Raw genomic sequence first — 22710 nt, 5'->3', positions numbered from 1 at the left:
TGCAGAATGAGTATAAGGATCCAAGAGAGGGGGAAGCAGAAGGATGAGGATGTGCGGGAGGAAAGGGATTAATCATGGGGTTGTAAAATGTAATGGGGGCAGGTGAGGGAAATTGAAAGAATGTCTTCTTAAAAACAAAGTATTCAAATTTTGTAAATAAACAAGTAAAAAAAATTTTTAAATCCTCAGCATCAATAAAGAAAATCAAGATAAATGGAGAAAAGACTGAAGTTGTTAATGACTTTTTTGCACAATCAAAAGCAAGATAATAGCAGTCAGGATATTGAAAGATGTGTATATTAGAAAAATCTGCTGTCAGAATTCTCAAGAGCAAGAATGCTCATTTAAAGATTAAAGACTAAGGTGCACCTGCTCTAAGTCATGGTGAGTTGGTGGGGTTTTGGTTTGGGTTTTTTTCAATTACTTCCTATGCATCTGAAATTGGACCATGGCTAAGGAGAACAGAAGAGCCGTTGCCTTTGAATAGTAGTGTTGAAGAATACCCCATAGACTATCAAAAGAACAAACAACTTTGTCTTAAAGGAAGTGCAACCAGGATACTCGTTAGAAGCAAGGACAGTGAAATTTTGTCTCACATACTTTGGGTGTGTTGTCAAGAGGGCCCAGTGCTTGGAAAAGGTATCATCCTGAGGATGGAAGGGGGCCATCAAAAGAAAAAAGAACAAAAAAGCAAGATCTTCAACAAGATGGATTGACAGGGTGACTAACAATTTGACCATGTGGATCATACAAATGATGAATAATATTGAGAAGCATGGGATTCTGACAACATTTAATTGTGCTCATGCAAACCCATATCTGTGATTCCAACATATCAGTGATTGTAAGGATGGCACAGGATTAGGGCAAGGTTCAAACCTGTTGTTCACAGGATCACTTTAAGTCAAAGTAGACTCAATGGCACCTCACACCACCACCTAAACTGTGATTGCCTGATGCTCTCCAAAAACTTTACATACACCTTCTCACCCCTTCCGTTTACATCTTCTTTAAGCCTTTAAGTCTATTCCCTTACCTTTGCCTAATTTCCTTTTTAAAAAGGCACGAGGAGGAGCTGTATCTTTTTTGTTGTTCTAAAACCAATATGAAGATTCTAAAAAAAAAAAAAAAATCTGTGAAGTAGGTACTGCGGAGCTAAATAAAGTAAGCAAGAGCCTGCTACAAAGGAAAAATATTCTTTGCATAAATTCAGTCAGTTACTCTCAATGGTTTTTGACAACTTCCGGGACCGAGGCAGTATTTGAAATTGTCTTCTTTCTCATATCTTTTTTTTTTAATGACTGTACATATTTACATACGTAGACATATGGCAAGGGAGGGAGAAAACGATGACGTGATAGGCTTTCCCCAGGAGAATAGGAGGTGATAAGGAAATAAAACAGGTGTCTGGGAAGAGGTGCTTTTGGAGTAAGAACTGAGACTGAATCACCCTGCAGCAGGTCAGGCGCTCATGCAACCTCTTCCCGGCAGGCAGGCTTTCTAATTCTCTACCTCGCCTCCACCGGGTGCATGTTTCTTGGAAATGAACTGAATTTCTTGCTCTATAGCTGCTCAGAAAGACTCTTCCTTAAGACCCTTGGATATTTCTTTCTCGAGTCTTCAGTGCTCTCCCCCACCCCTTTTGCGGTTCAGGGTTCTGGCGGAATAAGAGGGGGATTCTAGGCGATGAGGAAGAGAAAAGGGAGCCGACTTCAAAGCCAGAGAGGAAGGCAGCAGGCACCCGCCCCCTCATCCTGCGGCCCCCACCTTCCCAGCCTGTGACCTCCCGCGGAGACCCCCGGCAGCGACATCAATATTTGAGCAGCTCTTACCCCGCACTCACTCCAGGCGGGACACGCCAGGCATCGCCGGCGCGGAGCCGAAGCCCGCGCCTGCGCCCGCGCTCGCGCCGCCACCGGGAGCCTTGGAAGGACCGGCTCTGCGCTCGCGCTCTCCCAGCGCGGCTCGGCTCCAAGTCGGAGCGCGGCGCCCATCATGCGCGGCTGCCTGCGGCTCGCGCTGCTGTGCGCGCTGCCCTGGCTCCTGCGGACGGCGGCCCCCGGGCGCCTGGCGCAGCGCCGCGCTCCCCGCGACCCAGCCAGGGGCGCCGAATTCGATCGTGTGTACAGCGGGGTGGTGAGTCTCAGCATGGAGAACATCTACTCCTTCAACTACACCAGCCAGCCCGGCCAGGTAAGGCACTCGCTGCCCCAGCTCGACTCCCAGGAACTTGCCAGATCTCCGAGCCCTGTCGCTGATCTTAAGTCTCCCTGTGACACCCCATGGAGAGATCTCGGGGACTACAGGACCTTTTCTTTTAGGAAGCAAATCACTGCCCTGCTGGTGCTGCAGTACCCTCTGCAAGCAGTCTCGAGGGCAACCGACTCCGCTTCACCTAGCACCTTGCCTGGTCTCTGGCATTCGGGAACTGTTTGCCAAGGCTCTGCTTTCCACGCAGCTCTGATATCCCTCCTCGGCCCCTTGGTGGGCCTTCTTCTAGGAAAGTCACGAATTCTAGGATTCAGGAAGGGAGAAGGCCACACCTCTGCTCTTAGTCTCTTGCAGGGAAGCAATCTAATTTAATGTGGCTCGATTTCAGCTAGACTCCACTGTTTTCCTAAAACACGCAAAGGGAGAGCTGCTAAGACTGAGGGAGAACGAGTGCATACTGCAGAACCTCTGTGCATTCCGGAGTCGCTTCCCGTGTTTCTGTACCGCTACCACATGTATGTGTTTCAGAAAAACCAGAAGATAGGGCTAAAGACCTTGGAACGGCCATCATCAGTTAATTCACTAACAGTTTTAAATGAAGGTGCATAAAAGTTCTGGACCTATTTTCTAACAAGCATTGGCATGGGGGGAGGGGAAATGTACCAGTAACTATCCCTTTGACGTATATATTCTGATTATATAATGCTTGTTGAGCTGGGTTTCCCCCACCCCCTTCTAATAGAGTACCCCTTAAGCATAGAAAAAGAAAAGAAAATTCTCTCTAGTGTGCTTGCTTCTGGCTCTTCTTCCTACATAAATGTGTATATTATATCTTACTATGCCAACGTTTCTTACTTCCTTGGGAAATGCCAAAGCAGATGATTCCACTATGCCTCCTTCTTCACCTCACCACGTGGGCTTCAGAAATCTAGTAGCTTCCAGTAGTGAGAAGGCTTGTGTTGAGCCCAAGAGACCAATGTGCCGTTCCCACTTCCAGACATCCCCTAGCTGTGCTGTTCTGAAAAAGTGCCCTAAATATATTTCCCTGTCTCTAGGAGCTGTCACCATGGCTGCACAGCCCTTAGTCGTCCTATCCTCTGCTAACCCTCAGGGCTAACCCTCAGGGGTGTGTCCTGAAACCAGCAAAGGAGCTATGTGCAAAGCCATCATCCCACCTTAGACAAGGAGGGAAAGGGCAGATCTTTCCACCAAACTTCATGTAACTGACCTCTTCCTCTCTCTTGTCCAGTATAGACCAAATGACCCTGATTGACATCACACATGTGATGTGTTCTAGGCCGTGTGATTGATTGGCCTAGAACAGATGAAAATCCCCATGATATTTAAGGTGTACTGTCAATTTCTCCTTGAGCCACGGGTAAAGACACTCAAATACTGTGTGAGACCTGACATTAGATTTTAATAGTTCTCACACTTTTGCTTAGAGATAGACTTGCTACCTTTCCAGTGTTGCTTTGACCTTTTCTCTTTAGTCCTCAGTCACTTCCTCTAGTGCAGTCCAGATTGTTCTGTTTGCGGTTGGCGTCACCTAGTTGACTTTTCTAGCAATCTATCAGCTATTGAGAACAGGAGCGTTGTTGTGTTCATCTCTGCACCCCAGCACCTAGCACAATACTTAACACATGAGAGACTTACACATTTATAAGAATGAGTGAATAAGTGAAGAAAGAATTAACGAATCTTTAGGGTGAGGCTAAATAAAATATCTAATTTTCAATTCAATGGGTTTTAGGAAAATGTGTGATTCCTTTCATGATAACAAAAGTTTTAAAAATCGTTCTGAAACTGTGCCCTGCCCAATTTTGCTTGTATGTGTGTTTAAATGTCCTTTATTTTGTGAAGCATTTTCATAAAATACTCTATCACTATGGTGATATTGTTGTTGTTGTTGTTATGTGCCGTCGAGTCGTTTGCAACTCATAGCGACCCTGTGTACAACAGCCCTAAACCCTGCTCTATCCTGTGCCAATCACACTGCCTCTGACACACCCATCCCGATTACCCCAGTCACTGAATCAATCCATCTCATAGAGGGTCTTCCCCTTTTGTGCTGTCCCTCCACCCTCCCAAGCATGATGTCCCTTTCCAAGGACCTGTCCCTCCTTGCAACATGCCCAAAGTATGTCAGACGAAGCCCCAGAATCCTTGCTTCCAAGGAGTTGCTTGGTTTAATCCTCTCCAGGATGAATCTGTTTGTTTCCTTGGCAGTCACTATCTGATGTAATAAAAGGTTAACAATCATAAGCAGTCCCCAGAAATTTGGTTATACTTGAACTAATTTGAGAATCACTATAATGGAGACCGTGGACCAGCAGTTGACTCAGTATTTTGATTATTTTAATATCAGTGTTGTTGTCACGTAGGCTCTGACTTGGAGTGATCCAACGCACAAAGGAATAAAACACTGCTGAGTCCTCACCATCCTCACAGATACTGCTGTATCTGACCCCATTCTTTCTGCCACTGTCAGTCCGCCTCATCTAGCATCCATCTCTTCTACAAGATAGTTGCCGACCCTCACTTTACCAACCATGCCATTCTCCAGGGCCTACCCTCTTCTGATAACATGCACAAAGTACACTAGACAGTCTTGCCATCTTCACGTCTAAGGAAAATTCTGCCTGTGCTTCTTACAAGACAGCTTTGTTCATTCTTCTTCATATTATAGTGTCAGTGTATACTAATACAAACCAGATGTCCTCCAGTCTTCCAGCTTTCTGAGGCCCCTCTTTAAAATGCAAATAAGACAGTAGAGCCTTCAACCCACTTCATGTAGGAATTTACCACCCTTGCCTTCCAGTCAGTGTCTTGTTAATTTCTCTGTTGTTGTTTCTAGGTGCTGTGCAGTCCACCATGACTCATAGCCATGCTGTGAACAACAGATCAGAATCTTGCCCTACCCTGTACCATCCTTACCATCTGATAAGCTTGAACCCATTGTTAAAGTCACTGTGTCAGTCCATCTTGTTGATTGTATTCCTCTTCTTCTCTGATCCTGCACCTTTACCAGCATAATGTCCTTTCCCAACGACTGGTCTTTCTGGACAGTATGCCCAAAGTATGTCAAAGTTTCATCATACATGCCTCTAAGGAACACCCTAGTTGCATTTACTCCAAAACAGACTTGTTTATGCTTTTGGCAGTCTATGGGGCAGTCAATATTCTTCACCAACATCACAGTTCAAAGGTTCTTCTGTCATCCTTATTCATTACCCAATTTTCAGAAGCATAGGAAGCAATTGAAAATATTGTATCTTGAATCAGGCACTCCTTAGTTTTTAAACTGACAGCATTGCTGCTTAATACTTTCAAGAAGTCCTTGACAACACGTTTTCCCAATGCAACATGTCTTCTGATTTCTTGGCTACTGTTACTGTGAGTGTTAATTATGGATTCAAGTGACTTCTCTGGAAATGGCATTTTCCTAGTCTATCTGTCCGAACTATGAGTCCCAGTTTCTATTGAGGTCTTCCTGTCTTGTTGGTCTCTTTTGTCCTGTGTTGTGTACCTACAGTGTCCTCCACTACACCTTACATACAAGTCTGTTGAACCTAGCACAAATGTACTGAAGATTTGGGATAATGAAAGGAAATTACCCATAGCAAAGAGGAGGTGATAAGTTTAATTAGAAATTTAGACCATGTCATCAATTATGAACCTTGGATCTCCTCAAAATATTTTTGGAAGCCCTGACTCTATTCTTGTGGATGTAATCTCATTTGGAAACAAGGTTTTATTTATTCTGTTAATAATGCCTTATTAATGAAGGGTATGTCTTAAATCAAACACCTTTTTAACATCTTTTTCTTGTTTTCATATAATCATATACATTTTGTTCAGTTCATGCACATTATGTTTTTTATAATCTTTCATATGCAGTGTATTTCATTTATATATGTTGTATTTTATATGATTGGTTACTATTGATCTATGCCTGTTACCACCTTGTATTTTCGAGTTGCCATTGAATCTTTCCTATTCCTTCACCTCCTCACCCATCCCCTATCCTGCTTGTTGATGTCGTTGAGTCAAGTACAACTCATAGCAACCCTGTGAACAGCTGACCTGAACCCTGCTCTGTCCTGTAACATCCTCTTCCTCGCTGGCACACTAGAGCCCATTGCTGAATTCACCATGTCAGTTCATCTTGTTGAGGGTCTTCCTGTCCTTCACTGACCTTCCATCTTTCCAAGCATGATGCCCCTTTTCAAGGAATAGCCTCACCTAGCTATATGTCCAAGGTATGAAAGACAAAGCTTTGTCATTTTGGCCTCCTGGGAGCACTCTGGCTGCACTCTTTCCAAGACATAATGTGTTTTTTCTTTTAGCCATCCAGCGATATTTAATACTCTTCTCTAGCACCACAGCTTAAAGGCATCGATTCTTCCTCTGCCATCCTTATTCATTGTTCATCCCTCTGATGAGTAGCAACCTCTGCTTTTCTAGTGATTTCTCCCTTCCCCTGTTCTTGCTCCCTTCCCCTTTTGAACATTCATATACCTCTTGCTCGGTGATCCTTCTGTTTTCACAATATTGGTCTTATTCAGAATTCATCCTAATGAAACTGAGTTATTTCACTCAGCATGCCCTCTAGACTCTACCACTTATTATTATTAATTATTATTGTGTGTGTGTGTGTGTGTGTGTGTGTGTGTACTGTCAAATTGGATCTGACTGGTACAGGAGAGTGCCCCTCCTTATCCAACAGAACATCTGGTGGATTCAAACATTTACCTCTGGGATTGAAGTGCAGCTTCTTGCCATTAGGCCACCAGATCTCCCTTAGACTCTACTATATTATGTATTATTTTACAAAATTGTTATTCCCCAATGTTGCATAATATTTCATAGTGTTAATGTACTGTAATTTCTCAATGTATTAGTCCATTGATAGGTATTTGAGCTATTTGAACCATTTCCATATTCTTGCTGTTGCGAATAAATAGCACTGCTATAAACATGTTGTTGCTGTGTGTTGTCAAGTTGGCCTTGACCTTCCAGTGCTTTCAGAGGCAGAAAATTGCATAGGAGGAGATTGCCCATCCTCCTCGTATCTCCATTCAGGTGTTAGTTTTGATTTCCTTGGGATATATGCCTAACAGTGGGATAGCTGGGGCATATGATATTTCTGTGTTCAGCTTTTTTTAAGAAATGCCAAACTGCCTTCCATAGTGGCTGTACCATTTTACAATCCCAGCAGCAGTGCACAAAAGTCCCAATGTCTCCTCATCCTCACCAGCATGTATTACTTGCTGTCCTATTCAACTTTGCTACCGCTACTGAGTGAGACAGTATTATATTGTTAAATCAATCACTTTTGAAATATAAAAGAGCTGATTAGGCATAGAAGAAAGCAGACGTAGGTACAAGACCCACACTATCTAAAAACTACAAGTTCAAGAACTCCACTCATTATCACCAGTACTCCCTAGAAAAGTTGAGATAAGGATTTTCTCAGAGAGCCTGCAGAGAGAGGCTAGAAATCTTCTAGACTAAGAAAATACATTTATGTTTGTTAAAGCTACTCGCTTGTAGTATTTTTGTCAAAGCAGCATAGCGTCATCATCCTGACAGTTTACCAACTATCTTCCACAAGAGGGATTTCAAGATCTGTAATGCTAACTGCTCTCTTTAGGGACCTCGTTTGTCACTTCCTGATGATTTTCTCCTCCCAAACATGACTATCGCCACACCAAATTTGTGTTACTGCCTCATAACTAAGCAGTTCAGAGCTCCATTCCTAACTCAGACTTCCAAAGTTGTCATTGTTGTTATGTACCAGTGAGTTGAAACCAACCCATGGCTGATCCGGCCAGCAGAATTCAGAGGCAGTAAATCAGGTGGGAGGAGACACCGTCTCTCTCCCGCAGAGAAGCTAGAGCATGGCTTTGAACTGCCAGCCCTATGGGTTAGCGGCACAACTCTGTACCACTAAGCCACCAGAGCGCTCCCAAACTTGCTAAAGAGCGCTACTAAATAAAAGATCATCTATGATCTCTACAACAGAAACTTGCCCAACGCTTGGTGACATTTTTCTTTCAGTTGAAAAAAGGTTTTAGTCAGGGCTTTTCTCCTACAAGAACTGCCTCTCCCAAACCCAGCCCTGTTCAGTACAAGGAAAAATTTGTTTTAGGACTGAAGAGGTCTAATTGTTTAACTGTGATATTTTCCTTTTCCTTTTCAAACCTAGCTTTGTTGTTATTATTTTCTTAATTTGGAGAAGAAAGCCTTTCGCACCTACTCTAGCTTTGGGCCTTGGGGAGTGAAGGAAGCTCTTGTGGGAGATGTTGCTCTTAATCTTTCCTGACAACCACTGTGCCTCCCATATCAAATGCTGCCACAGAGAACTATTTAGCCAAGCATGCATTGGGCTCTTTAGCAGAATTTGACACCAGGAAAAGTCTCATGTGCCTCCCAGGCATGGACTAATGTCAATATGAAGTTGACATTAAAAAAAAAAAAAAGAATAGAATGATTGGGTTTAAAGGAAGAGTAATAAAAGTAATAAAGTCACACAAAGTAAAGGTTAAGACATGGGGAACCTCCTGAAAGCTGCCTTTAAGAAGCATAGAAATATACAGACAGCTCTGTATGTCACATTGAACAGGGTGCTTTATAATTGTAGGGCTGGACCCAAACTAGAAGGAAATCACTTAGTTAGCAAAGTTGCCAGGAAATAAATTTGACTGGGACAGAAGGCATAAAAGCAGGTCTGTTGGGGAATGAGAATGCCCTTATGTAGCTTGGTGTGTACATCAGATGTTTCTATCTGAGATTGATGATAAGAAGCCATCGAATAAAAATGTGTCCATTGTGCTGTAGAGTGCCATCTCTGAAGTTTCCAGCAACAGTGTGTTGCTTGTCTTGGGTTTTTTTTTTCCCCAATTGGTAATATTTCCTTAGAAATATTTCTTTTCTTTTGTTCATTAAATTGTAATGATGCATGCAATACTTCTCAGTGCACAGAGAACAATCTTTGGCTTGTTTGACCGGTACCTTCATATCTAGAACAAGTTATACCAGTCTCTTGGATCCAGATTTTAAAAGCCTATCCCAACCTCATGAATAAATTAATATGTATCTAGACACCTCAGTGGTAACTTCTAGCTATCTACATTACTGATCGCAGTTAAAAGAAATTGAAAGCAATCATGTGATGGGCTCAGTTATCCTCTCTTGTATAGGGAACCCATGCTCATTATGCATTGAGAGCAAGGAGCCTCCTCTCCTGTCCTCCTACTTCCTCTTTCTGAACTGGACTAGTGCTTATTTGAGGAGAGAACTATGTCATTATCACATTACTCGGGTGATTGGTCACATCTCGAAGTTTTTCTCTGTGACTTTGAAAACAGAGCATCACCATATAAGAAGACTGCTAAGGGCAACACATCAATATGCTGTCAGTGCAATTGGATGCCCCTTAGAGCTAAGGATGGTCAAACTTCATCTTACATATTTGAGCATATTATCAGGAGGTGCCAGTCTTTAGAAAAAGATCTCATGCTGGGAAAGGGGGAATGTCAGAGAAAGAAAAGAAGACTCCCCTAGTGAAGTGACTGCAACAGTGGGCTTAAGCAAGGTGGAGACCAAGACAGTGGCACAGGGTAGAAGGCGAGGTTCCAATCTTTTGTTCTGCCTAGGAGTCTCAGTTGACTCTATGACACCTAACTACAACAACTCTAAGAAGAGAAAACACATCCCTTTTCTCAGACTAAATATGGAGGAAGTATTATTAATAATTTCTCCTGTTGACAATATATTGAAATAATATTTTATATACATATATAGCAGGTGTCTTGGTAATCTAGTGCTGCTAAAACAGAAAACATAAATGGATGGTTTTACCAAATAGGAATTTATTTTCTCACAGTTTATTGTTGTTATGTGCCATTGAGTAACCTGCAGCTCAAAGCAATCTTACGTACAAAAGCTCTGAAACCTGCTCATGATGTTGCTTATTTGTACAGGGGTGAGGATTTTTCTCTTCTTGATGTTGAGATGCAGTCCATATTGAAGGCTAGCGTCTTGGGTTTTCAAACATTTCAAGTCCTCACTTTCAGCAAGCAAGGTAGTGGCATCTGCACAGTGCAGGTTGTTAATGAGTCTTCTTCAGCTCTTGATGCCACATTGTTCTTCATAAAGCCCAGCTCTTCAAATTATTTGCTTTGCATACAGATTCAATATGGAGTACGGGGGAAAGATACAACTCTGACATACATGTTTCCTGATTTTAAAGCCATGCAATGTTCTCTTGCTCCTTGGGAACAAAATCAACAGCTTCTTGGTCAAGATAAACATTTTGTATGAGCTTAAAAAAAATTATCAATCTTTTAGCAACAAGATCCATTTAGTTAACAAACTCTAAAGATTATATCTCACTAAATGGAACCTACCTTTCTTAAAGAATGACTGATTTCAGGTTGGAAATAAACTGAAATTGATGAGCCTGGAATATCTTTCCACACCAAAAAAGCAAGAAAGCTTTTGCAGTCTCCTTGGTCTTAATTTAAAGAATTTAGACACCTACTCAAATTGGTCTTCACTGGCCAAAAGTGAACAATAAGAGCTTAAATTAGGATACCCACCACCTCCTGACATCAAGTCAAATCCAACTCAAGGTAACCCTCCAGCAGATTTCAGAGAATGCTGTGTTTGCAGGAAGAGACTGCACGTCTTTCTCCTCTGGAGGATCTGGTAGGTGCAAACAATTTCTTTTACTGGCAGTTCAGTATGCAATGCGCCTCGCCACTAGAACTCTATTAAATAAGAATAATGACTGCAGTGACTTGAAACCCAACAGAAATATTTAAATACACGATCTCTTCGATCATTGCAGAAGACCAAGTCATTATTTTGAAAATTAGTCAATAAGGAGAAAAAGAAAACATTTCTTTTGTGTTGCCTTTATAAATAGTAACACAAGGCAACCAAGTAGTTGATGAGTTTTCTTATTACAGAAGTATTTCAGCTAAATTACTGATTGAATTAAAAAAGATGCCATTATCTTGCTGCTCCTAGCGAATTGATTCAGTGACAGTGATCATTACAAAAAGAGACAGCTGAACAATCTGCAATATGTATTCCAATGTAAATACCCGTAATCTCCTCTAATATAGTCTTACCAAAAAAATAAAGAATTGGAATTCTTTTTAGATATTTGCAATGCCTTTCCTCTTTTTTTTCCTGCCAGTCTAAACTCTGCTTATCTGTTATGACCCTTTTGAAGTCTCATTTCCTTCAACATAGCTATGAACATATTTCTTTTCCTTAGAGTCTGACAGTACTTAGTGACATTTTCAACAGAAATATAGTGTAATCCACATAATATATCCTCTATCTTCTATCTATCTATCTATCTATCTATCTATCTATCTATCTATCTATCTATCATCTATTTATTTCTTTAATATATCCTATTTAAAAAGTAATAAGAAAAAAGTAAAATCTAATTAGTATACTTTATTTAAATGGTAATAATGTAGAATAAGTGGGTTGTTTTGTTTTTTCCTTGTGTACCATTGAATCAGATCTGACTGGCACAGGAGAAGACTGTCCCTCTTTCTTCCATAGAGCAGCTGGTGGATTCGAACTGAGCAACTTTGGGATTGTAGCGCAGCTTCTTGCCACTAGGCCACCAGAGCTCCCTTAGAATAAGTTTATTAACAGTCTCATAGTCATTAGCTAGATATTCAGATAAAGTTAATACAATTGAGAGTTAGATAGCTTAGTTACTTCTCATTGCTGCTGAGAGGAAACGGACTCCTAGTTGACTCTCCAGTTGGTTTTTGAAGGCTGTAATTCAAACAGGAGGAAACTGTCCATTTTTCACCCCTGGCTCCTGCCAGGAAGTGGCCTCCTTTGGATTAGTAGCACGACTTCTTATAGACTACATCACTCGAGCTCTTTCTTAAATATCTAGTGCTGTGTACCTGAAATGTCACAGACAGAGAGCTTTAATAGATAGATATTTATGTTCTTAAAGTTAAGGAAGCCGTGAATACAAAGTCAGAATGTTAGCTCCAGAGGAAAGCCTGTCTTTCTGTTGGCTCTGGGGGACAGACCTTGTCTTCTCTGAGCATCTGCTCCCAGACAATCTTCATATGGCTTGGCATGTGTCTTCTCCCATTCTGCATAATTTACTCAGTAATATTCTAATGCCCAGGGGACACAAGGAGTAGCTCAGGTTAAAGGGCCAGGGTCCTCACTAGATAGATTAGGACAATGCTGTTGTTATTGTTATGTGCCATTCACTATGAACGCATAGTGACTGTGAACACAGATCTGACCCTTATCCTAGACTGTGCTATCCTCCCTATGTCTAATATGATTGAGACCACTGTTACAATTGTTGTGCCAGTCCTTCTTGTTGAGGGTGTCCCTTTCTTTAACCCTCCATGTTTCCCAGAATGGTGTCTTTTTCCAAGGACTGGCCCCTCCTGAGAACATGCTTAAAATATGTAAGACAAAGCTTCCCCATTTTTACTTCTAAGGAGTACCCTGATTGTGTTTCCTCCAAGACAGACTTATTCTTTTGTCAGTCCATGAGATATTCAGTACTCTTCTCCAGCATCACACTTCAACTCTTTTTCTGCCATCCTTATTCATTGTCTAGCTTTCAGATACATTGGAAGCAAGGACAATGAACTGCCCAAACCCAAGAGAGCACACCTGTGATCCCAGTGGGCCTGGAAGGCAGAACTGAAGCCCAAGGCGGAAAGGGCTGACTCCGCTAGCTGCCCTGCAGGGAAGAGATGGGCAGTCTCCTCCTGTGTGATTTGCTGTCTCTGAAAACTTGCTGAAGGGTCAGCTATGAGTTGCTTCCAACCCAATTATTTCCAAATTCACTATTTCTTCTACATTTCTTGACCTTCTGCTATACAGAAGAACTTTTCCTTCCTTGTATACTGATAATGAATGCTTACTTTCTCTAATTATTCATGGCTTGTATTGAGGTTGGTGAACAGTGGATCATACATCAGGCTGCTTAACTGAAAAATTGTCCGTTTGGATCCATCAATTGCTCCACAGAAAAATGATGAGCCAACTCTTTCTACAAAGACTTACAGCCGTGGGAACCTAATAGAAAGTCATTATGAATTAGAATTGACTCAGTAGCAGTTGGTTTGGGCTTTATTTGCATTAATATTATTGTTGTTTTAAATAAGTTGCCATCCCAAGCACAAGGGGTTTATTCCTTTCAAACCCCTTCTATTCAATGTCTATATTCAATGGATAGGTTAAGAATATTTTTCACCTTAACCTCAGATTTCTTTCTCCTCTCCCTAATACCTGCAAAACAATGATTTTTCTTTTAATTTTTTTCTATACATTGTGTTTCAAACTTTCCTTTATTCACACTGTTTCATACAACCATTCCCATACATAGTTTTATTAAATTAAGCCTCATAAAACAATGATATTTCAAAGCCTTTTAAAGCATCACAGGGGAAAGAAAGATGTCAGTCATTAATTATAGTCCAGGTCATCTACCGACTTCCATGCAAGTCTATCTTTCTTCCTCTTCTCCTTCTCCTTCTTCGTCACTGAGTCAACTTCAACTCGCAGAACAATGCCTCTGAACCTTGCCCTATCCTGAGCCAACTTCACCGTCTCAGACACACCTGACCCCACAGTCACAGTCACTGTGTCAGTCCATCTCATCCAGGCTCTTCCTCTTCATCCAATCTATCCTTAGGCCAGTTAATAAGGATACAAACCTTCAGTTCTTATTTTGCTGTTTTGCAAAGAAGCTTACTATATCTTTTTCATTATTCTTAATGCAAAAAATTGAAACTCAGAATAATTAAGTAAATTATATTAGTGACAGCTAAAGTTAGAATTCTTAAGTGCTTGCTTGCTTGCTAGCTAGCTCAAAATTTGATCAAATCCAAGACTATGGAGTTTTCAAAATCTTTTCTTTAATGTAGATTTTCATTAGTGTTTACTGAAATTTTATAAACTCTGTGTATCTCTCCATTATAGGCAAGATTATGAGGCATTTTAATTTTTCTTTTCCATACTATTAGATGGAGTTCTAAAAGACCTATGTTTTCATCTTCTTAACTACCCATGATCCTTCAGCAAATCCTAGTCCTTTGCTAATTTTCCACACAGATATGACTAGAGGATTGCATTCTTTATTCAAACGCTAGTATTTAATATTCTGATACTGGTCCACTGTGTGTTTGCTAGGGAGCTCTAGTGGCGTATTCTGTAGGGAGTTGCACAAAAGTGACACAGTGCACTTTGATGGTTCAAATCCATCAGCAACTTTACAGGAGGAAGATGGACAATCCTCTCCCTCATGATTTACACCCTCAGAAACCTGCTAGAGGCTAGTTTTGAGTCAGTACCAACTCAACAGCAATGAGAGAGGAAAATTTGTCTGATAGTAATTTTAAAAAGAAAATCAGGGGAGCTCTGGTGGCCTAGTGGCAAGAAGCTGCACTGTAATCCCAGAGGTGCATGGTTCGAATCCACCAGATGCTCTGCCTGGAAAGGAGGGACAATCTCTTCCTGTACCAGTCAGATCTGATTTGATGGTACACAGACACACAAAATAGTAAAAATTTAAAAAAAAATACAACCAAACAAATTATAGGCAAGTAGTATAAATAAATTTCTTACAAGATTGCTTTTAGAAAAAAGCAAAGGAAAATTTCAACTACTTTTTTCTATAAACACCACACTCTGTTTTGTTTTTATATTCCTTGTTACTCACTTCTTAGATATGCCATTTTGTTTTATTTCACGTTGTTTTATTTTCTTTCCTCTGCCGGTTGACATGTGCTGAACTTACATTCCAATTCCTTTTTATTTTATGACTATTACTGCTGAGCGTCACATTGACAGGTTTGCTATAGGTTTTGTTGTCTCCTTTTCTTTATATTGCTGTAATGATAGCTACTGAAACATATTTTAGGTGTCTGACACAATATGCTGGGATTTGACGTCTGATAGAATCCATAAGCCTTAGTTTCAACTTGCTACTGGAGATATCTACTATGTCATTTCCACCTGTGGACTTGGCACCTAAAAGATCAAAGAGCTTGTAGATACTTGTGACCCACTGAAACATCTTTGCTGCCGGGAGATGCAGCATTTCTTTATCCTTTTCCATTAGAAATAACCACTTTGTTTTGTTATTATTATGCGTTGCTGTGCAACACCCCAGAGTATGTTAGCCAATTTTCCCTATGTTGTTTAACTCTGGAGCTAACAGAAGTTCCATGTCAACACACCAAGCTGGTGCGTTAATGATTTAAAGGAACATCTAATGAGTTCTTTGGATTTGAGCCTTGCTATCTTTTCTGTTCATTTGCTAAACAAAGGATCAGACACATCATGGGTCTCTTGGACAATACAGTGTAGTCTGTTCTATTTTGCTTAAAAAATAAACTTGTAAGTGTTGCTTAACTTTGTATATTCTGGCAAATGGAAACGTTAAGCAATTTTAAATTTAAAAGACTACTGAAAATCTGTAGGGAGCTCTGGTAAGAAGCTGCACAGCAATCCCAAAGGCATATGGTTCAAATCCACCAGCTGCTCCATGGAATGATGGGCAGCCTCCTCTCATGTGACTTACCAATTCTGAAAATCTACTGGAGACTCAGCTGTGAGTCACTTTCGACATGGCAGCACACAACAACAACAACAACTAAATATTTGTGTCTTACATGGAAGGTAAAGCTAGCAGTAAGATGTGTTGTGTTCTATTAAGTTTTCAGTGTAGGATCCTTTGATTTTCATAAATAGTCAGCTTTGGATCTATTTTTATTGGTACAAGCTGTTGATCTATATGCTCAGAAATGATGTTCCATTCCTGGAGAGGATAAAAGAAAGGTGAATCCTCTATTGCAAATCTCAAATATATTACATGTCATTATTGTACTGGAGAGTTGGAATCAACCTGTAGCTGACCCTCTGGCAGGTTTTCAGAGGCAGTTAATCACATGGGAGGAGATTCCCATCCTTAGTTGATCTCAAATTCTTAATGTCTTCATTCTCTCAGTTGATCTAAAGTGACAACGCAAAGATACTGATTTCAGTACTAGAATGTAGTTATTAATTTTTTGTTTAAAGATTCGGAAATGTATTGAGCAAGCAGAGCGAATCTGGTTTGAAATTATCTTATCCTGAATGAAGAGCAAAGGAGACAAAGCCCCTCAGTGACACGAATTGACATGGTAACTGCAACAATGGGCTTGAGCAGGGCAGAGATTTTGAGGATGGCTTGGGATCAAATGAACTGGGGAACGGGAGTGGGGCGGGGGAGAGGGGAAGGGAGGAAATTGTGCAACAATGAAAAAATCGTTTTCAAGAAGAAAGCAAACTTGAGGGGGTTGTGAGGAAAATGTGAAATAATGTATGAAGTGAAATCCAAATTTTCTGTTAACTTTTAAAATATCAATTAAAAAATAAATTTCTAAAAAACTAAAAAAATGTCTTTTATATTGGTTTGCATACAAAATCCATATACATTGTTTTTCATTCATGTGCATTGTGTTTCACACATTCCTCCATTCACATTGTATTTCATATGGTCATTCACATATAGGCAAGATTTCGGTTGGTGCAGATAAGGTCATTAAAAGTCATAACTTAACCTGGCAGCACCTAACAACAACTATAGTGAGCAATGTGTTCTGAGAAAGAATTCAAGTGTTTGTTCTTAGTAAGAAGGCTTTCCAATCAGAGCTCCTAAGAAGTAGGATATTTTCTATTTGGGCCATTTTAGGAATTAATATTCAGCTCGTGATTTTAGATTCTACCTTCTACTGTTCTCATGACTGGCCAGCATTAAATCTCATGTGATTACAGGTCAGTTATGAATTGGTTCTGACTTGACAGCACATCGCAACAACAGCCTCATCAAGTAGCATGTTGTTCTATGTAAGACATTTTCTGGCCACTTGAGTTTACTTTTTTAATATATTTTTCTTTAATTTTATACTGATTCATTTACAAAGTTTGAATACATTGTTTTTCACAAAAGATTCTTCCCATTTCTCTCTCTCACACACACCCACCCCACCAAACCATGCAACCCTATGATTAACACACCACCCTCCTGCCCAGCATCATCCCTTTGCTTCCACCCTTCCCCTCCTTGTGGGACTGAGTTCACTCAGCATAATGCTTTCTAGTCCCTCCCATGTTAGGTGGTAATTTACAAAATTATTGCTCCTGCGTCCTGCATAGTATTCCATTGTATGAATGTGCCACAGCTTCTCAATCCATTTGTTTGTGGTTGGACATCTGGGCTGTTTCCATATGAATAACACTGCTATGAACAGTGGTGTACAAATCTCCACTTGAGTCTCAGTTCTCATTTTCTTGGGGTATATTCCAAGCACTGGAATAGCTGAGTCATATGGAATTTCTATGTTCAGCTTTTTGAAGAAGCACCAACCTGCCTTCCAGAGTGGTTGTACCTTTTTATAATCCCACCAACAGTGTATCTCTTGTACACCAATGTTCATAGCAGCATTATTCACCATCACAAGAGCATGGAAACAGCCCAGATGTCCAACCATAAATGAATGGATTGAGAAGCTGTGGTACATTCATACAACGGAACACTACGTAGCAATGATTTTGTAAATTACTATCTAACTGGGAAGGGACTGGAGAGCATTATGCTGAGTGAACTAACTCAATACCTCAAAGACTATACAGTATAAAACCATTATTGTACAATGAGTATGAGGATCAAGGAGGGGTGGAGGTGGAAATACAGAGGTAAAGATGCGGAGCGGGAAGGGTGTTAGTCATAGGATTGCACAATTCGATGGGTGGGTGGGGTGAAGGAAATGGGAAGGATCTTTTGTGAAAATGTATTCAAACTTTGTAAATAAATCACAATAAAACTTTAAAAAATTTTTAAAAAGCTCCTATCTTGTCATATTATCTCCAACATTTACTACTTGCTGTCCTATTAAACCCTGCCACTGCTAATGGAATAAGAAAAATAGATGCATTTCACCTTTTTTTTTTTTTTTTGCATTTTACCTTTAAAAGTACCAAATTTTCACTGCCTACCCCAGGACCAAAATATTTTTTACTTTATTCACTGTTTTATTGCTCCTCTATATTTTTATTATTGGAGTATTTTCACATATTGATTGAATTTGTGCTCCCCCCCCAAACATGTCTTAATCCCTAGTAACTGGGTGTAAATAGTTGGTTAATAAAGTGGGTTGAATCTCATGTGAGTGAGATCATATAAAAGCGAATAGACAGAGTCAGATAGAAGAAAGCCTATGTGACAACAAAGCAGATGCAACTATAAACCAAGAAACATGAAGAATTACTAGAGCACTGCAGCCCAGGGAAGACGTGTGGAACACTTTCAGAGCTCACAGGAGGAATACACATAGCATTCAGAGCTATGAAACAATACATTGCTAGTCTTTAAAGCCATTGTACGGATTGAATTTGTGCCCCAAAACATTGTGTTGTAAATCTTAATCTCTATATTGTTGTTGTTTACCATGGACTTGGAACTGTCCCATAGCTGACCCTCTGGTGAGTTTTCAGAAGGAGTAACCACACAGGAGGAGATTATCCATCCTTCTTCCCTAGAGCAGCTGGTGGGTTTGAACCTAGTGCCTTTGGGATTGCAGCATGGCTTCTTACCACTAGGCCAATCTCACTGGGAATGTGTTTTGTTTTCTTTATTTTATGTAAATGAATTAAGAGTAGTGCAGAGTATATCTTGGATCAGTTTCCTTTGAGATTTAATAGAAATGAAACAAGTGAGTAAAGCAGAAGTAAGAGAAATTCTAAATCACATGTAGATCTCCCAGATGCTGAAGGTAAGAGAGACAAGGGCCTTCCTCCAGAACCAACACAGAAAGCAAGCCTTTGCCTTGAGCCAGTGCAGTGCCGTGAATTCAAACTTCTGCCTAGACCAAGATAACAGTCAGACAGATAGACCGATCACTGTTTTTATTTCTCTAGAGAAACTAACTAAAGCATACATGAAGAAAGATTTTAGGAGATCTTTCAGACTAAGACAGACTAGAAGAAGGATCTGATAGCATACTTCTGCAAAATCAGCCAGTGAGAAACCTTATAAATAACAGCAGCACATTGTTTGGTATAGTATCAGAAGGTGAGTTCCTTAGGTTGGAAGGCACTCCAAATATGGCTGATAAAGAGTTGTCTCCTCAAAGTTGAGTTTACCTTAATGTGTGGATGGAATGGTGTAAAGCTTTTGGGATCATTCTCTGCTTGTTGTTTGGTCATTTCTTATTTCATTAACACTTGAGTGTAAGCTGATTGGTGGTTTGGATTTAACTAACAATCACCTGGGGGCCAGAAGCCTCATATTTAACTCGATCAGGACCTGGTGTTGTGTTTGTGGAGAACATTGTTCTAAGTGGTACAGCACTTGTCTGTCTACTGTATTCATATCATTTGGGGTTGCTGTGCCTCTGAAAGCTGTGCCACTGGTGTGTCAAATGCCATAAGGGTTACCCATGGTGGACAGGGTTTGGAAGAGCTCCCAGATTTAAGACAGACTTGGAAGCAGGCTTTGCATCCACTTCTTAAATAACAGACCTTTGAAAAACTCTATGAACGCTAGAGGAACAATGATAGTTATAGAACAGGGTTCAGATCCTTTGTTCGTAGAGTCGCTGTGAGTTGTACTCAACTCAATGGCACCTAATAACATTTGTGGATGTGGCATGATTCAAAATGAGAAGAGACTGCTGCAAACATTCACCAATAGCAGAAATGTGGTACATACAAAGTACTAATCTAGGAAGACCAAGCTACAGAAAATTATCCATTGGTAGGAGTGATTGAGACGCTACCTACAACCCCACTACCTCCACTTCTGTCAGATAGGGCTGCTATACCCTATCTGCTATTACCATCTCTAATGAATTCTGAAGTTGCTGTTCACCCTTGCGTATTTGCTAAAAATTGGAAATGCCAAGTGGCAGCTACCATGGCCCATGAATCATGGCCCATTTGGCATCTACAAGCCTTTTTATCTCCCACCAAACTCACAGAAGGGAGGAGTGTTCTCCCAAAATGCTGAGGAGTTTTGATGCTACATAGTCCAAAACCAGTCTGTCCCACTGAAAGTCTTCATGTTAAAGTACTCAAGCTAGGCTATTTGTCAGAAGACAACTATGGGGACCTAGAGACATAAGCAGTCAAAGATAACAGGAAGGAAAACTGGGTTGATATGACGTTCTGCCTATGCTCAGTTAAAGATTTAATTTGAAGTTTGAGGAAGTACTAAAAGTGTGTGTGTGTGTGTGTGTGTGTGTGTGTGTGTGTGTGTGTGATCTCTTCAATGATAATTAGACCATACTTAAAAATTACTTCCTCTCCCAAGCATGGCCTTCCTTTTTTAATATTTTTTTAAGTTTAATTTAATGAACGTTTACAGAGACTTAACTTAGGGTTTCCATTCATTCATTGCTGTACTTTTCTCCCTGTCCACCCCTTCCCCCCAATTCGCTCTTCTCTTTGAAAAGTAAAAGGAAAAATTCTTTCATTGTTATAAAATTCCTCCCCCCAAGTCCACTCTACTATGCAGCCTTCATTCTGGACTCCTGTCATGACAATGATATCTAATTATATATCCCTTTTAAACAGTTCTCTCCCTCATCTGCTTCAATGCAGTATACATTATTTATCCCCTCTTCCTCAGTCTTCCTTCAAATCGATGTCAGTCTACTTTACAACAGTGGCCCTATGCAATAATTGTCCTTTGGTGACTGAGATATTTCACTCAGCATAGTGTCTTCCAGGGTCACCCATTTTGTAGAATATTTCATTAGTTCTTTGTTTTTCTATACTGAATAGTATTCCATTGTGTGACTATCCAGAGCTTCTCAATCCATTTGTTTGTTGATAGGCACTTGGGTTGTTTTCAACTTTTTGCTATTGTTATTGCAAAGCTGCAATAAACATGGGTGTGCATATATCTGCTTAGGCAGCAGTTCTGGTTTCTTTAGTGTATATTCCCAGTAGTGGAATTGCTGGGTCAAATGGTGTTTCTATTTGTAACTTTTTGAGAAAGTGCAACACTGCCTTCCATAGTGGTTGCACCATTTCACACTCCACTAACAGTGAATAAGGGTTCCAGTTTCTCCAGCATTTGTTGTTTGCTGTTCTTTTAAATTCTGCTATTTTTACTGGGGTGAGATAATACCTCATAGTTGTTTTGAAAGCATGGTCTTCCTTAAAGGCCTCTTCAGATCATCTCAAGAAGCCTTTATTGTAAACTTTGAAAGGGAAGATGTTTGCAGATGAGTAGCCTTTTTTTTCCATTTAGAAAGCAGTTTCCTTTATGTACTTCTTTTATTATTTTGAAAAATACTTGTAATTGCAAATAGCCCCCATATGGCAGTAAATTCTCCTACAGAAATAGCTGATATGTGTCAGATCATAATTCTGAAATCATAACAATAATTTTCTAATGCTTTTCCATCTTCAGAGCATTAATTAAGTAGGCCTAAGAATAGCTGTAGAATAAACTTGCTACAGTGCAATCACTCAGCCTATAAATAAAATCCAAGGAGTAGGTCCGTGAGTCCTGCCTCAGTCTATAAAGTAATTTCTTCTTCCCTCACAAGAGGAGAATGAATAGGAGATGAGAGGTAGATGGAGGGAAGAGGAAAGGAGGGAGGGAGGGAAAAAGGGAGAGAGGAGAAACAGAGAGAGAGAGAGAGAGAGAGAGAGACAGAAAGAGAAGGAAGGGAAGAGAGGGAGAGAGAGATAGAGACAGAGAGGAGAAAGGCAATAATGCAGAGATGAGCAGATACCTGAGAGAGATGTGCCAACAGGGGTTGCTGATTCCCTCCCAGAAATCTATGTCTGAGATCCCTAACATCAGGTGGAGGTCAGTGGAGCTGAGAAGCTAATACCAAAACCATGAGAATCCTGGGTTCACAGTTAGAATGAGAGATGAATACCAACCCAAATGATCAACTCCACGTGAGGGGCCATGGGAAGAAGTAGGTCATAGAAGGTCACTGTAGGGTTGCCTGCATGTCTTATTACCATATAAAACAAAAATTATATTAAAATGTTAATGTTGTTGTGTATCATTAAATTGGAACCTACCCATAGCTGACCCTCGAGAGGTTTTTCTAGAGCCAATAAATCACCTGGAGAAGATGGCCCATCTTTCTCCTGCAGGGCAGGAGAAAAAAAAAATACTCCATACCTTTGTGTTGGCCATGGAATTCCTTACCGCTAAGTCACCAGAGTGAGCTAAATTATGAATAGAAATTTATTAAAGTTTACTTAATGGTAAATAAGGGTAACATTTCAACTCTCTGACATTGCTGTCTTTAGTCTTCATGTTATATTTAATATTAAATTATTATTATTTATAATTGGCCATCCACTTGTGAAATAGCAGGCCTCTGAAAACCCTATGTACAACAGAACACATTTAGATAACAGAAATGGCAAAGGAGGTTGAGTTTTCAAGTATGGAAATACAAA

The 22710-nt window shown here is 40.3% G+C and overlaps 1 protein-coding gene across 2 annotated transcripts in view; it reads left to right on the top strand.

The window, feature by feature from the left end:
* The first annotated feature begins 1963 nt into the window (after positions 1-1963).
* Positions 1964-22710, top strand: part of SIDT1 (SID1 transmembrane family, member 1) — a 155158-nt gene continuing 134411 nt past the window's right edge. The window contains exon 1 of one of the 2 annotated variants that reach the window (XM_006884279.1): positions 1964-2193. In XM_006884279.1, coding sequence (XP_006884341.1) covers positions 1996-2193 — 198 coding nt within the window. In that variant the 5' untranslated portion in view covers positions 1964-1995. The remainder of the gene's footprint in view (positions 2194-22710) is intronic. The other variant, XM_006884280.1, reaches the window with a different exon arrangement.

This window comes from Elephantulus edwardii, unplaced genomic scaffold (genome assembly GCF_000299155.1).
Source record: "Elephantulus edwardii isolate Elephantulus edwardi_28Jun2011 unplaced genomic scaffold, EleEdw1.0 scaffold00032, whole genome shotgun sequence".
NCBI classification, from domain to species: Eukaryota; Metazoa; Chordata; class Mammalia; order Macroscelidea; family Macroscelididae; genus Elephantulus; species Elephantulus edwardii.
The sequence above is the reverse complement of the archived record's forward strand: the minus strand, read 5'-3'. Positions and strand labels throughout refer to the sequence as shown.